The sequence below is a fragment of the Apiospora kogelbergensis genome (genome assembly GCF_038363985.1).
Source record: "Apiospora kogelbergensis strain CBS 113332 chromosome Unknown utg000009l_segment0_segment0, whole genome shotgun sequence".
In the NCBI taxonomy this organism is placed as follows: Eukaryota; Fungi; Ascomycota; class Sordariomycetes; order Amphisphaeriales; family Apiosporaceae; genus Apiospora; species Apiospora kogelbergensis.
The window spans coordinates 2019484-2036373 of NW_027117426.1; the positions used below are offsets into that span (position 1 = coordinate 2019484).

The 16890-nt window shown below is 52.6% G+C and overlaps 3 protein-coding genes across 3 annotated transcripts; all 3 read left to right on the plus strand.

Annotated features, from left to right (window-relative positions):
* Positions 1–78: 78 nt before the first annotated feature.
* On the plus strand, positions 79–2608 carry PG998_013712 (uncharacterized protein; the record flags this gene model as incomplete). The annotated part of the gene is made up of 3 exons (XM_066880528.1): positions 79–152; positions 297–2116; positions 2205–2608. 3 exons carry the CDS (start codon positions 79–81, stop codon positions 2606–2608), a joined length of 2298 nt encoding a protein of 765 aa, XP_066724667.1.
* A 157-nt stretch (positions 2609–2765) lies between these two features.
* Positions 2766–4067, plus strand: PG998_013713 (DYRK-family kinase; the record flags this gene model as incomplete). The annotated part of the gene is made up of 1 exon (XM_066880529.1): positions 2766–4067. The coding sequence occupies one exon, from the start codon at positions 2766–2768 to the stop codon at positions 4065–4067; it is 1302 nt and encodes a 433-aa protein (XP_066724668.1).
* A 115-nt stretch (positions 4068–4182) lies between these two features.
* PG998_013714 (uncharacterized protein) lies at positions 4183–4542 on the plus strand (the record flags this gene model as incomplete). The annotated part of the gene is made up of 1 exon (XM_066880530.1): positions 4183–4542. One exon carries the CDS (start codon positions 4183–4185, stop codon positions 4540–4542), a length of 360 nt encoding a protein of 119 aa, XP_066724669.1.
* Positions 4543–16890: the final 12348 nt, after the last annotated feature.

Here is a 16890-nt window from a genome sequence, read left to right on the forward strand (position 1 = left end):
CGCGTTTTAGGGGCTTCCCGCACGTTCTCGACTGCCTATAGAACATCACCGGGGGCTGGGTCTGCCTGATCGACTCTAATGGTTAGGGATTCCAACTTCTCTGTTGGCCGACCGGCTGCCGCTTCATCTCGTCCTCATACGCCAACCCGATCGTATGTTCCCATGCATCCCCCATCTACCATCCTTGTGTCTAGATCGACGAGAAACAAGGATGCTTGGCCTCCGAACTAGACATGCCAAGGGCAGTACCATATCCCGATATTTTCTGTTTACTAACCCTTCTTCTGCCGTACTAGAACCAAGGAAAACATCAATCCGTCCCAAAAGACACCTACGAACGACGCTACGGGGACCGCGACAACGTCCTCGTTTTCTAATGGTGCAATGCTCAGCGCTTCGGCTTCCAACAACCACTCTTTATTTTCTTTTGGTAGCAACGGCGCTCAGGGCCACGACGATGCGGGCGACTCGACGACAACTTCCTTCGATTTCCTGCCATCCGTCAGTTTCGATGATTTACAGAGCAGTCTCGAGTCTGCGTCGACCGATTTCAAACTGACCCAGTTTCCTTCACCGAACGGTCAGGGGAGTATTTTGAATGAGAGGCCTTCGGCAGACAATATGGCCGGCCAACATAGCAGCACCATGCCGACGGCAAGCTCGACGCGTAAAGCCGTTCAGTCGAACCCTGCACAGAACACTGCTACTACTGGAGTAAGGCCTTCGAGGTCTGGATCCATACTGAGGCGGCCGAGTGTGTCAAGCAGACAACCTAGCCTTGGATCAATCCCACCAGTCTCGACTGGCATTGCGGATGCGCCGACAGCACCAGCCGCCATGAGAAACCGCCGCCAAAACCATTATCCACCTGTGTCTGGCTCGACAATGGGAGGAAAGCCACCTAGGAAGTCAATAGGCCCCGGGGTCATAGAGTCCGACTTTGGTAATAAGACCGCTCCGAAACGACGTCCTAGTCTGATATCGACAGGCACGGAGAAGGATGCTGTACGAGCGTCCTTGGATCTCAACTCCAACATCAGAGCTGCTCAAGGAGGTGATCCCAGTAAAAGTCTGATAGCGCCGAGGGCCGGAAAGACCAAGTCGATGCAGCCGCCATCAAGGATAACCGGTAACTTGGCAGTGACTCCCAGTAACAGCAACAGCGCCCTCACGCTCACGCCAGATGGCAGCCGCAAGTCAATCGTGTTTCCTAGGTCACCAAAGGCTGGTGGCGGTGGAGGTGGCTCAACTCCGGGTTCGGCGAAGCGTCAATCAGTCATGCCTGGTCATCTTTCGGGGCTTGGTGCACGAACTATCTCCCCGACAGATGCTCAGCGGATGAAACGCATGTCTATGCACCAATCTCAGAGCCTGCCCCAGGTTATAAACGTACAGACGACGACCAATGAAACTCGAGACACTTCGCGTTCTCCGTCCATGATACCTCGCAAGACGTCTACCCCTTCCTCTTCGAGGACCACCCCAGATGTGAACAGGAAGTCGTACAGCTCAGGCCTCTCTGTTAACTCTACAGCAAGCTTTAACACACATAGAACTTCGACCGGATCCATCCAGCAGAGGGCTGCCGCCCAAAACAACGCAAACTCGAGGTTACCAGCTCCCAAAGCTCTTACCATCAACAGCAATGCGCCACCTGCGGAGGGCGACGAGGATGTGCCGCCAGTGCCTGCTATACCCAAAGCGTATGAGTCGCCAAAGGACGCCCCCTCAGAACTGTCATTCTTGGATAAACGGAAATCGAATTATGCGTTTGATACTAGCAGTATCAATAGCTCCTCGACTGGGACACTTTCTAGTGCGCCATCTTTCGATACTATCGGCCCCAGCCAGCACACATCCAACACCAGGAAGCAACCGCGGAAACCAGCCGGTGGTGCCTCGTCAGATATCGAAACAAAGGTGACCCCGACCCAACAGAAGAAGAGTTTAGCGCCTCTCCGACTTCCGCCCATCAACCTGGGTCCGCTCAGCACTCCAACCGCGACGAAGATAGCAGCACTGAAGGAGCCGGACAACGAAGCTGGGAAGATGAGTCCGCCGCCGGAACGAATGATCCCAAAGACTCCGACAACACCTATGACCGCGTCTAAAGCACGTTCTTTCCAGGCGCGCCGAGAAGGATGCCGGGAAGGCAACCATACGCAGCATCAGCTCTAACAACCATATCTCTCTGGGCAGTCCAGTCATACCCGACGCGACAAGTTCTTCCGAATCTCTGATGGAACCCGCTACAATCAAGGCATCACGACAGCCAGCTATTTCTCCTTTCCTGTCGTCCTCGGTGCCAAAGGTCAGTGGTGATTTCGGTGCTGAGCTTGCAAAAGCAAAAGCAAATGCGGATGCGAATAAGACAGCTGCTTTGGACGCCGTTCCTGAGGCGAAGCCTCAACAAAAGCCCTCCGGACCACGCGCACAGAAATTGAGCAAACCAGCCAACAAATCACCCCCAGCACCGTCGAGCCCGGAGGAGCCCCCCTACTCCATCTTCTATGAGCTCACTGAGGCGCAAACTGAGCCTGTCATGGAAAAGGAGCACCTCAAAGAGCAGCAATCATCCCTCGAATGTTTCGGGCGAGAACGCGGCTAGTCATGCCCGTCAAGATAGTATGCCGCCACCCCGGATACCAATTTCCGCAACATTGGGCTCGATGAAGGCATCCAGTCCCAGTCATGCGACCAAAGCCTCGGGGTCATATTTGGACACGAGAAGAAGAAAGAGCTCGGCTTCGAGCCTTACCACGATCATGACGCAAGAGAAGTCGCGCAGTGATTGGGCAAATGGGAAGAAATCACAAGAAGCCGGCAACAATTCCATGGTCGAGACGTCTTCAACTAGCCGGACTTCGACAGTCCAGAGGATGCTGCGCCCTCGACCGTCCGCCGCTACAATCAAACACAGCAATGACCCTTACACTGCGGAGCTCGACAAGGACGATCTCGTAGCTGAAGATGAGATGAAGAAGTTGGCTTCAAGACGTAAGGAGACGGAGCTTGCCGCTAGAACCTTGGATGCTCTGCGTAAGAGAGCCACGCCAAAGGAGAGAGTCAGCTCGCATGAAGCCATTCGGATTGCCATGCTGAACATCTATGAGAGAGGCGAGATCGTTGATTATAACGACGTATATTTCTGTGGAACGCAGAATGCCGCCAAGGTCGTTGGCGATCTGAAGTCCAGTGCGCCCAATTTCGGCTACGACGATGAGCGCGGCGACTATTCCATAGTCGTTGGTGACCACCTCTCATACCGATATGAAATTGTGGATGTCCTCGGTAAAGGAAGTTTCGGCCAAGTTGTGCGATGTATCGACCACAAGACCGGTGTCTTGGTAGCCGTCAAGATTATCCGCAACAAGAAGAGGTTCCATCAGCAAGCCTTGGTTGAAGTGAACATTCTTCAGAAGCTCCGCGAGTGGGATTCCAAAAACAGGCACAGCATGGTCAACTTCACTCACAGCTTCTACTTCCGTGGTCATCTTTGCATCTCCACCGAACTGCTGGATATGAATCTCTACGAATTCATCAAGTCTAACGCGTTCCGCGGCTTCTCTTTGAAGCTCATTCGCCGCTTCACCAAGCAGATGCTTAGTTCCCTCAACCTCCTCAAGCAACACAAGGTCATTCACTGCGATCTCAAGCCCGAGAACATTCTACTTCGTCACCCGATGCACTCCGAGATCAAGGTCATTGATTTCGGATCGAGCTGCTTTGAGAACGAAAAGGTCTACACGTACATTCAATCGCGTTTCTACAGGTCGCCCGAGGTAATCTTGGGTATGACGTACGGACTACCGATTGATATGTGGAGTCTTGGATGCATTCTTGCCGAATTGTACACTGGCGTTCCCATTTTCCCGGGTGAGAATGAGCAGGAACAGTTGGCTTGCATCATGGAGGTCTTTGGCCCACCTGAGAAGCACTTGATCGAAAAGAGCACCCGGAAGAAGCTGTTCTTCGACTCGATGGGCAAGCCGCGCTTAACCGTTTCTTCCAAGGGGACGGCGAAGGAGGCCGTCGTCCAAAACGCTCCAACAGGCGTTGAAGTGTGACGACGAGCCCTTCCTGGACTTCCTGGCTAGGTGCTTGAGGTGGGATCCCGATCGACGAATCAAGCCTGAGGAAGCCGTTCGGCATGAGTTTATTACTGGCCTCAAGCCATCCACCATGGCATTTGCGCGAGTTCGCGATACAGCGTCTCCCATCAAACGGCACAACACCGTTGGGTCGGCGCGGCCGCTACCGGACCCTCCAGCGTCTACAAGAGCTGTACCACCGATGCGTGCTCGTGAAGCCACCGCTGCGAGCCCCAATAAGCAGGTGCCAGCCGGCCCACGACGAGCATCTGGCATCAACGGACCTTTCAACTCGGCTGGTGTGAAGCGAACTAGCGCGGGCCAAACTGGTGGCGGTTCAACCGCCACCAATGTTGGAAGCAGTCTGCCTCGCGTGGCAGGTCGAGTTGTTAGCGGCAGCAAAGACTTGGCTTCGGCAGGTGCCAACGCTGCAATGAACAGGCGTGCATAGTCAGCTATTTATATGCAGACCCAGGGCTGCCCTGCATCTTGGAGGTATGCCATAGAGGGTGTGGTTTCAAGCAGCAGCCTGGGCCTGAATTGTGAGAGGGATGAGCATCAAGAGATCATGTGCTTTGATGGTGTATTACGTGTCGGTTGGTTGCATAGACATGTTTGTTGTTGGCGCAAAATATACCTTTTCTTGATTTTTTTAACCCATTCCCTCTGCTATATACGTTTGGACGAACACAGTTACGAACGGAACAACCTCCTGGCCTTACGACTACGAATTCTCTCGCTTTTGATGTTTTCTCGACCTCCTACTTGAGCCACACGAATTAAACCAAAGAAAGACGTGGTGAAACGAAAGACACATGGTTTCGGAGCAATAAGGGTGTTTGATACTTTCATGACGAAGAAAAACTGCACATACTTTGTATCATAATATTTCCATAATGAGTCGAGAAGTGGGAACAGGGGCCCAGTGTTGGGGAGGGAGGACGAGGGGAAGAGGGAGAGAACCCGTTGCGAGAACGGTATTCGGCGAGGATGGCGGCTGGTGATGAGCAAGTCACAATTGGACAGGATACATTTGGAGCTTTGTTTTACTCCCACATAACCCCCAGGCTCTCATCGACGACAATGTCGGGAAATCGAAGGAGCAAGGATGGTGAGCTTGCAAGACTCTCCCCTGGTATTTACTAGCCGCCCGCGGAGATTATGACGGCAGGATACTTTTCCAAGAACATTACTTCTATTCTACTATACGGTTATAGAAATGGAAATTGGAGAAGTTAGCAACACTCGCGCCTGTTCTCCGTAGTTTGTACTTGGGGCGGTCGTCGACCTCCTGGGGATGAACGACGATGTTTCCTTTCGGGCACTGGGGGTCAAGGTCGGAAAGTATTAGCTAGATAAGAGGACAAACCTGTAGCGGTATTCTCGTGGGAAGCAAATCTAGCTAGACGATGAGAAAACCCCCTTAGTTCCTCCGCATGACGTCTCTTCCATTCGCTTAGGCTATCGAGTGCGTTTGTCGTGATTGCTGCTAGACTGATGGTAGAAAGCTGTGTTGCAGCCATGTACCTGCCTTATTTTAACAGTAAGTGTGCCTACTTTGCTTCAAGTCTTGTGCAGACGTTAGGTGTATTGGAAGCGTTCACTTCTTGTTTTTCCGTAGTCACTCAAGTGTGTGTATCCCTTGAAGAGGAAGACTGATTGACAAAGTATTAGGATTCTGGTGCACACCAAAACTCAGGAGCTGAGGGCTTTCCACGATGCCTGCCCCGTTTCATTGACCCGGTAACATGAATCGAAATCTTGATGTTGCCTTGCCTCTAATCCCACACGTAGGGGTTTGGCTGCAGAGGAAGCCCTTCACCATGCTACCCTAGGTTGACTCGCACACCGAAACCCTATTGTGTAGAAGTCGGCCCTTTATCAGAAACCGCAGAAACGACGGGAATGGAGCCTACAAGATCTGATAACAAATGAACTACATATCGAAGGTTGCATACCAAGACGGACGAAGGGCTGAGGACAAACGGCAGGATACGATATCCGAGCCACGACGACAGCAAATACGAAGCATCGCGATTGGCAATGCAGCTTCGTGTCTCCAAGCCACCTGTGTGCATTCCACGGGTTTGTGAGACATTCGACTGCCGGGGAAACGGAATACCGACGATGTCATAAACTGTTCGGGGAGGAGTGAGACTTCAGAAGCCAGAACATCTGCGCCCTCTCTCGTGTAACAAAAGGCCGAGCCATTGACACCGTATACATCTGTAGATAGGTGCCTGGCTATAGGAACCCCTGACCCGTGGGGAGTCGCCAGGCGTTCGGTGTGCCTTCGCGGCGGCAACCTATAAGGCGGCAGGAATTAAAACAGACGTATGTATTGGCTGTGCATTGTACGGCGTGTCTTATTATATCTGAAGAGTCGGCCCGAGCTATTCTGAGCTGGAACGCCTCATGGTTGCAAAGCCGGCACTCGCAAAATCGCGACCGTTTGAGCAAAGGCAAACTGTAAAAACAGCATGACGGCAAGCATGACGGCATGAATGGGATTGCAATTGCTGCGCCAGGGGAACGAAAAGATAGCGCGATGCAGTAAACATCTCCCAGCTCGTCTCATGCTGTCAGTTTCAGACTGGTGAGTAAGAAGATGCACTCGACAGCATGTGGGGAGAGTTTTTCAGCTGCCAGCGACCCGAACCCTGCATCGTATCTCATTATGGACAAACAGGCCGCTCGTGCTACTTCAAGGGAGGGAGAGTAATTGGCCAATGGGCCGCTTTGGCTGCAGGACTAGAAGGACAAGTGAGCTGCAGTCATCACAATGCCCTACAACTAGGGTATAGTTGGAAACATCACCAGATATCACCAGGCCTCCCAGGTTATGTGCCCAGCTTGCGACTGGATCTCGCCAGGTTGCGGTGAAGCGGAAGAGGCCTAGGTGGGAGATAGTGAGTAGCAGGCTGTACCCAGGCCCCCTTGGCGGCGTGAGATGGGCACATTGATGGAATAGCCGCGCGAGGGCTGACAGTCAGTCCCGTCTGTCATTGCCGAAGGTGGGACTGCAAAAAGCATGGATCTAGGAAGCAGCAACGGTTTCGAATACCGCGATAAGTGGAAGGAAAATAAAAGAGCCAATGAGAAAAAGAGCCATGTTTGCTTTTGCGAGCGAATGGGTGCACTTGCTTCTTCTCCATGCTGGCATGGCTAAGCCTTGCGATGGCCTGTTAAAGGATTCCCGTGCTAACCTGATCAGGTCATATTCCTCATGAGCAACCTTGACCGCAACCGAGGCGGAGCTGGAGGACAGACGAGTTGGTAAACCTTGGTAATATCCCGAGTCGGATATCGCAGCAATGGCGCGACCAGACAGCAGAGTCGGGGATGTTTGATACACGGTGCCTTGCTTCCTGCGGTTGCGCGCATCCGTCAGTTGTTGGCTGCCGCGCGCGCCTTGGCCTGCCTTTGGGGGAGCAGATATGATGTCAGGCAGAGGGCTTGAGCCAACGTATATGGAATGGCAGCGGCTCTCTGCATGTTGCTGCCTAAGGGCACCTACATAGACATCCGCCAGTCCTAGGGGGACTCTTGTCGAAATGACCAGAATAGGAGACGGCATCGAGTCACGATGTAGGCGGCAACTCCGGTGATATCGGTGGGGCTGGAGACGGGGATAGGTTGCCGGCATCCTGTAGAGTCACAGTGGCTAGGATACCTGCAGCGACAGGGCCAATGGAAAGTTGGCCTTGTTTCCTGAGGCTCTCGTCAGATTCCATGGTAGTGTTGGTGCCGTGGTCTTTCGTCTTCTCACTCTGCGTCGTTAGCATGGGTTTTTAGCGGGACGGGTGTCCTTCGTATTCGTGGCGCAGGGGAGGTCTGGCGCATTTGGGCGGGTGATGGCTTGAAACCAACTAGAGCTGCCTCGACGTGCATGCCTGATTGGGTGTCTTGCGAGATGTGATGCAAATCCCCACAGCGTGCAAATCGGAGCATGAAAATGGAGGGCTCCTCTCTCTTTCTCTCTCTCTCTCCCTCTTTTTCTCTCTGTCGTCACCAGCTAACCTAGGCACGATGTGATAAAAGTGAGGTAGGATAGTTGGTAATTTGACGGCGCGATGTGTACGTAGGATGCCGTTGCCGTGGGGAGGGGGCATGCTGGGCACCTGAGGCCTTCTGGAGGCAGAGCTGTGCGCCGGTCCCAACAAGTACACCATCACATGACTACCATTTGAAGGTGCAGCATAGATCTGAATCAATCTGTACGGCGATCTTGATGATGACTCCCGACTACTTGGGACGGTGTCGTGCTGTGCAACCACATCCCAATCCAAACCCTCACCCACCTACGCGGACCTCGGGATTTACTTGCATAGGGCTGGCCGGATACGCGGGCTTGACTCTCCCACCTATCAACATACTAGGTTAGAAAGAGCCAGCCCCCAAGGGTTTCGCCTATGCATAGCTATGTACATATGGACCCCAACCTGCCAAGTTCTGATTCATCGTAACCCATCAAAGGTTGTTTTTGTGGCGTGGCGTCGCCGTCGAAGGGGTCAAGTCAGTGTACCATTGGGGTCCGTCACACACACATCAACGATGCCATGGTCAGCCACTGCTCCCCAAGGCTGAGCTTGGTCGTGATGCATGGCCATCTTGCTTCTTTTCGTGTACAGATACTAGATTGGAAATGCAGATAAGAGATGCTGAGGCAGCAAAGTCCAGGCAGCGACTCCCGACTGGCAGGTAGCTATGTAAGTAAGTATGCAGTGACTCCCGATATGCCTCGGCAATACACGTGCCTTACCGAAGCTAAGCTGAGGCCGAAGGCGCATCATTACACTGTTTGGCGTTGCACGACCTCTGAGCAGCATTGTAGGCGATTGATGGTTTGCATTCAGCTGAGCTGAGTATATGATGACAGGGAGAGGAAAACAATCACCCCTCCGGTCCGAGGCCGCCCTCCATATTTTCTCACGCGGCAGGCTAAAGTGGAAACTTCGGCACCGCTACAACTTCCATGACACGGAGTGGCACCGTTCGTTTCTGCTTTGCGAGCCTGGAGACTCATGCTGTCGCCGGATTGGTACCCTCTATTGGGCAACATACGTGCCTAGAAGGCTTGCATACTCTAGTGCTGTGGCGTCCCTTGTCTCTGCCTGGAGCCCAAGGTGCTGTCAAGACAGGCCCCAGTTCTGACCAACGGGGAGAATGACGAACGTCTGTCCAGGGTTCGAACAGCAGAGTTCCCATTCGAGTAGCGCACTGCTTCGCGACGTCTCAATTCTGCCTCGCCCGCTACCCGCAGTGGACCAGCTATTGAGATAGACCCCGTCGCAACATACCATACTGAATGAACTACAAGTATGCTGTAGGTTAGCTAGCGTATTCAAATGCACGAAACCGTTTCCGCTTTGGAAAGAAACGACGTGATTGACACCAGGGCCGTTGACTGGGTTAACCAGCCGTACGGCGTCCAATGGCGGGCCGAGAAGCCTGGGTGTCCCTTCAAGATCCACGACACAGCCACCCCAACCCCTGTCCCTACCAAGCAGATTACCTGATTACCTCCATAATCTATCTGTTTTGTCTCTACGTATGCACGTGGTAGTGCGTGCCCAGAACTTCATCTGTCAGCACCAACGACTATCCATGCCATGCCATATTTCCATATTGGACCAAGTGCTCTCTCTCCCTCTCTGACGATATGCTAAATCGAGAGGGGACGGGCGGCCAGAGGTAGCGTCATCATCCATACTTGCACGTGGTATCAGTTCGACGACGGCTATCCCCCAAAGGACATCGCATGTGAGACTCTCGGGTTCCAGTGACCCTGATCGGGGCTGACCACCCCAACTAGCCTGTAAATCACGAACACACCAAACCGCATTCCATCTATTCATCGTCCGCAACTGCCATGTTGATGAGATGAGATGACGGCTCTTCGGCGCCAACACTGTCGGCAACCATTTGTACATACTAGTAGCAGTCGACCTGTCGAGGAAAGAAGCCGCACGACAAGGCGTGAGCATATACACGCCGTGCACATAGCCACAGTTAGTTTGTTTCTATACCGGTCGTCAAGTGCTCAGTCATGAAGAGAGAGACGTTGAGGGGTGGGGGCCACCGCTCCAGCTGGACTCCCTAACATGACGTCTCCCTCGTTATTTCTCAAATGATATATGCACCTCATCAGTCACCAGTGGGAGTGGGGCTCAAGCAGCAAAGCATCGATAGGCAATAGGCACTGTAAGTAGCAGCACGCCGGTGGGTAAATATTCTGAAACACTTGCAGTACCCATCAAAACTAGGAGGCAGTCCGAAAAAGAAAAGAAGAAAAAGAACCAATGAAAACAGTTCCTAATTTTATTCCCGATATATTGATAGAAAGGCAGATTTCGCCTTCACCAGGATGCGTGCATGAGTCGGGTCTTGGTGTCTGTCTGTGCTGCAACTCGACCTGGCCAAGCTATCCATGGATCCCAATCCTCCCTTCCTTCAGATACGGAGTCCGCCCGATGGCGTAGGCGGCCGTGCCCGTTGATCTATACCCCGACTCTCCGGCCTGAGAGACGTTCAACGCCTAGGGACCCGAAGTCTTCGTTGGTGGCAACGGGCGCAGACTAGGCTCCTACGAGCTTGCATCAACCGCTGCACGCTTATTGCCATTGCCATTGCCATTCTCAACATCCCCCGCATGTTCCGGTACTCCAAAGACGGGTTTAATGGGCCAGAAGGAGGTACCGTGGTGGTATACGTCGTCGTATTTACGACGGGAAGATCTGCAAGAGTGCATTTGTCATTCGGGGGTGGCTACAACCAGACAGTTGACTCTTCTTCCGTCTTCTTCTCTACTTGACCCTACCCTGCGGCACTCTCTGGCCTCTGTTTTCTCTTATTACAAACATGTAAAAAAGGATGACGCAACCTCCCTTGGCCTGGAAGTGACATAGACGCTTACTGAAGCAAGAGAAGAAGCGAGACCTTACAAACGCGAGAAAAAAAGCGAACCGACGCTCTGAGTAATTGACACCAGCACCCGGGAGTCGTAGGTCAATGCCAATATTTTCCTAGCCATCCTTTCCGTCGCGGAAGAACGACGAGTGGTTGGCCCGCAGATTGGCCCGCCAGGTACCTCGAGCTGGCTTCTTGCTTGGCCGCGCTGTCAATCCATAATCCATCCTCCCGCGCTGCCACTTTGGCGGATTGGACCGCATCAATGTGGATGGGGGGTGACTTGAGCGAGTACCTGTCAACATATCTGCATCTTAGATTTGATACTTTCCGCTTGTGGTGCAGCAAAGCGACAAGACAGATCTTTCTGTTTCCCACCCCCCTGTCTGTTCATCCCCATCTACTGATCTCACAATACTCAATTTGTACTCAGATTGCCTGCCTCCTCCATCCGTACCCAGGCCGCCGTTTCACAGCAAGAGATGTCCAGTATGCCCCGAGCCACCGAGTCGCCTCTATTGTCCTTTGTTCGGGAAACAGCCGAAGTCGTCCACGATTGGAAGTCCAAGGTATATTCGTTGTACATACCTGAACCCTCTCGCTACACCCCCACTGCAGTGTGGCCCGGTACTTCACGACCCTGACAGACACCCCACCTACCCACCAAACAAACGGCTTCCAGGTCTACACACTGCCAGGTCGGCTTTTTCCCACTAAGAGATCCCTCCTTCTCACCTGAATGCTCGAAGAACGAAGGGGGGTTCCACATCAGAAAACGGACCAACCTAAGCCTAATATCACAATACTTTTTTTTAAACAAGCGGGACCCAGCAGCCAAAGTACTCTCAACTGTATCGCTCATCACGAACTTCTCTTTTCCTTTCTCACTCCTCCCGCTGCGCCTAGTCGTTTTACTCATCATTGCAAGGCACCCTGCCGCACAACCCCTGCGCCATACTGTCTGTCTGTTTAGTCCTGCCCACACAAGCCAGTGCTGTGTTTCTCTTTCCAGCAATGCTTTGTACCTCTCTGTCTCTTCTGGTTTCCTCTCTAGAACATGCATGCAAGCCGCATGCGAACTGCAGCCCTAGTCGATTATTATGTCTGGTTGTAAGATGAAGTCACTTTGGGCCATCCACCACTGCTGCCTTCCGTGAGCTAACCTAAGCTATCGAGGCCCTCTTTACTCGTTTCTGCATCCCTCACCTTGCCTACCAGTATAGCTGCGAGAGGTGGCCAGTCCATGAAATCGGAGTACCTCCGGTTTCGTACCCTTTCCCAGGCACCAAGCCAGCTCTATAACAAGGCTGCGATGCCGTCCTCCAACTCCATTGCCGGAAGACCCTTCGACTCACAACTCATGGTCACCTGTCACGTTCCCTACTAATTCCATATATATTTCTTTTCGTGTCCCTTTACGTCCCATTTCACTTGTTATAAAACAATCTCTCTGTTAACTGAGCTTCTCCTTGCTTCACTCATTCCAAGTGGACTTCAACTACATACTCCAAGACACAAGCGCAAACAACCAATCTACGAAGCCCATCCAACATCCAACACACCATCTACTCTCGATTATACATATAAGAACATCTTGCTCGTTCCCGTCCTCACTTGGCCGACTAGTCCAAAGGCATCATCCGTTCGCGACCCTTGCGCATCTGCCCAAACACACACACACATTACTCTCAGCAACACGTCTCAGCACCGTCAACATGTGTTACCAACTGGTCGAGCTCTACTCTGCTTGCCGCTGCTTGTACTATCAACACTCGGTCGACCGGTGCGCCTCATACGGCCGGCCAGGCCACCGTATCGAGAAGAGAACGATATTAGTTGGATATACCTGTGCGGCGCATTCACAACAAAGCTATGGAGGCTCTTATGCGTCACAACATACCTACTCCGACTCTGGTTACTATAGCAGCCACTCCTCCAGGAGCGATCGCCGCCATAGGTGAAGAGTGCTGTTTTCGACAATTGGTTGCTGTGTCTGGCATTGTCCGCCCTTGTTGGTGTTTAAGATCCGGAATTGGGTTGCCTATCTTTACTCCTTCCGAGCAAGAGGCTTGTCGCCGTCGCAGCGGCCCTCGCAGCTTTCTTTGTTGTTCGTGGGTCATGATGGTATCATGTCAACGACGGCTCCAACGCTCCATGGCCAATGATCAATCACACCTGTCTTGGGGCCACCTCGTCCACCTTCGCTCCGACAGCAAAATCGTCATGCGGGCTCAGAATGGCTTATCAAAGCAGCGAATCTCGATACCTCGATTATTTACAGAGCCGCATGCCGTGTGGCTTCTACCGCAGGAGCACCTGGTCGCCCGCCATTCCTCGGCCAATGCAGCTCCCACTCATGGCACACAACAATGATGCCAACCGCGCAGCAACCCTCCACTTCTTCCATTACTGTATTCTTCGATTGGGTATTTGTTTCAGGGTCAGCATAGCGGCGGCGAAAGATTGCTTGTATTGGTATTTTGGGGAAGGGATAGATGATAATGACGGCTAATGGGAGCAGGATTTGACTTGTTCACGACAGGATTTGAGATAGACGGAAAGATTTGGATGCGACCACAATCTTGATCCTCATGGCGTTTGTTTGTACACCACAGCATTTTGGGTCGGGGTTTTGCATGGGGCTATACCAGGCGTTTACGGGTAGTGGGATGTCTCTTCTTCGATGAAGGGCCAGACTTGGGCATTTGCTTTCATGGTTTTTGTCTTTCTTTTTTTCTCTCTCATTGATCTTGTTTCTTTTTCTAATCTTAGAAGGTGGCATTTTCCATTTCTATGTAACATCAGTCGCATCTCATATTGCTCTGGCAGCAGTGGCTTGTACTCCTGTTTTCTTTATCGTGGTGGATGCTGGAAGGAGCGACTGGGCTCGCTCCGCGGGACATTCGTTTAGTGGTCGTCGAGAGCTGGCCTCGGACGAACGAATCAAACATTGCTGAATCACCTAGCTTGCCGTCTGGCTACGGGGAGCTTGTTTGTTTCAGCATCAGCACACATAGCATTTGGACCAACCTGCTCCCGTGGAGCTCTTGGCAGCAGATGCTGCCTTATTTTGGAAATAGAAGAATTGAACCACTTCTCAAAAACCATGCTATCTTCGGTGTGTTTCTCTATGTAATATGCAATGGCCAATTCCGAGTGAGGCAAAAAAAATGCTGCAGCTGTGGTCTCACGGGCGAGTAGGGCTTGGGCGATATATGTCTCGGTCTGTTCGTAGGAGCCAGCCCCTTTAGATGAAGCTGCCATTGCTTTATGCTTGCTGTGGGTCGCATTTACAGCTTCACCGAAGCCGCGCCCAATGAAGGGAATCGGATTTTGCTATTTTGGACGACTATTCGGGTTGTGAAGTTGGTAGTGGGGGGTGGGAAGTCGTGACCCCAGCCCCCCGATTGGCTCTTCTTGGTTCCCTTTGCAGATTTTCCAGATTTCTGGTGCGACCTGGGCCTGAAGAGGCTCTTTTTGTCCCTCGCCTCAGCCTCGCATCCTGAGTGTAGATCATCTAGCCTATCACTAGAAAATCAAGCTGGGGCTGACTAACGACATGAGTGGGTGGGTGAGTGAGGGGCCGGTCGTTCCCAAGAGAAAGGAACAGGTCTGGCTGCAAGGTACATGCTACGCACACGGTAAGCTGTACTTAGGTTACTTACTTACATGCATAGCACTATGCGTCCTACCCAGATCAAAGACAGGCGACGTTGCGAGATGTGGGAGGAGAGGGTTTAGTGTAGGTGGTGGATTCCCATCGCAATTGGGTCCCTTGTGGGGGTGTGGTTTTGCAGGGACATGGCGACAGAAATAGGGAAACAACTGACAATGTAGCATGGTTGGGGGAGGGGGGGGTGTTTTGGCGGATAGTGGGTGGGTTGTCGATTCTCCCCTTTTCCCCCAATCAAACTAAACGATGTGCCACTACGGGCCCTAAAATAAAACCTATTTTTAGCACCCGGCACCCGTCCGTCCAAGTGTGTTTGTTCAACGGGAAACATTACACACTCCACCTCCAATGCCACCAGTACCGTTGTAGGTTGTAGGCGATAGGGCTCTGGCTCTATCGCGAACCCGGCGTGTGGCGTGGGGAGTCTCTTTTCCCTGCAGGCCCCATCTCATTTCTTTCCTCTTCATTTCACCAGGAGGTCTGGCGGCGGTCTTTGCTTGCGTGTCATCAAACCACGACCGCCGAATGCGTGCCATTGGCGTGGCTGACGACTATGTCGTCGTCGGTAGGATGTAGCGCGTGTATTTCGAGACCCAGCCGCGCACTTCCCATCCTGCCACCCGAAGGTGCAGCAAGTCAGCGAGTTGTGCTACCTTTCTGACCTGCATCTGAAGGCAACCTTGTTGCAATCTTCCCGGGGTCCTGATTTCCTCTCTGGGCGATCCACTGCCAAGGCTTACTTCAATTGCATACAGACAGGCACACCCACTGCAATCCGATGCCCAAAACCCAAATGCGTTAAGCGCAGCCGCAAGAGACAGTGCCAGCCTGCAAGCGACCATGTTGAATGTCTCGTAAGCTTCGAGACAGCCGTTCTGTCGCACACTTGTCTTTTCACGGCTAGTTTGGGGTCCAAATTTGGATCTCACCCCATCAACCCATTGCTGATATCCTCTTCACCACCGTCCCGATTCGTCCGGCCACATTCTTCAAGTCGCTTTTCTGACACCCGTTCTTACTAGAGTCTCCGTCCTACCTTGTCTTCGCTCATCTGAGTGAGAAAACGTGCCCTCGTAACCCCTGCGCCCCACGTGCTGGTTTTGTCGCGTGGTGTGCACCGCGCAGGAGAGATGACCGATTTAGCACACGCCGTGGCATGCGTGCATGGTGAATACCACTTTTCCCATCCGCGCCCAACAATCTGAACCTTACGAATGAAATGCCATAGGCACACTTTTCCATCCGGGCGCTTAGTCGACAGTCGACAAACGGTAACATCTTTCTTTCGCTTCACTTCCAGAATAGATTTCTACTCAGAAGTCAGCACCGTCACTCCCCATGGGCGGGACTCCAATATGACTGACGAACACGTCTCTGACGAAAGACTCCTTACCGAGAAGGACGGTCCCGGAATCCTCAGCGCCTTGTTACCGGCACCCCCATCACAGGTACTTGTGGTTTTCGACAAGATACCTCCAAGCTACTTACTACGTAGCCAAGTGACCCGATGCGAGCATGATGTCACAGTCGAGGAGGCAGTGGACGACGGAATCAATGTCTATCCCAGGTGCTTCGGCATCGTCAGGACTTGAGGGGTGTACAGGCTCGAGTGTGAGTTGAAGCCGGTTGAGCTTCTTGCTGGGAGATCCCAACCCCTCACCCAAAGCGGCCCATCGGAGACCATGATCATATCGGCGGCGGATGCTTTACCATTCCAGCTCTATGCTTAAGCTTCTGACTCCCTTGTTGGCGGCGCACGCGGGAGAACGGATGAGTAGAGCGCTATGGTAATCTGCTGGCGTCTGTCGAGAGATGCTACATCGCCGGAGCCAGCCAAGCTCTGCCTCCATCATGGACCGAGTAAGCACCTAAAGCCATCAGCTAACCTTTCAGACATGGCGAGTGACAATTGGCAATTTGCCGGGTGCCTGTTCATCCTTCCCGCAAGCTTTTCCAAGCCCTTCTGTGCTGTGGAGTCTTCAGGAGGAGTGCCCCCAACAATTGCCCCGAGTCGGAAGACGTGAAGTGGTAGCTGAAGGACGAGCCACTTTGCCACGCGCCCCCACATATGCCATTTACGCATGTGGTGTAGACTTCTGGACTTTTCAGAGTGGTTGTGAAAAAAGGTCCACCATCATGGGAGGCGTAAGCTCTTGTTGTCATTTTGTGATTCTGTCATGACATGATAGCTAATGGAACCCAAGGCTCATCGGCCAG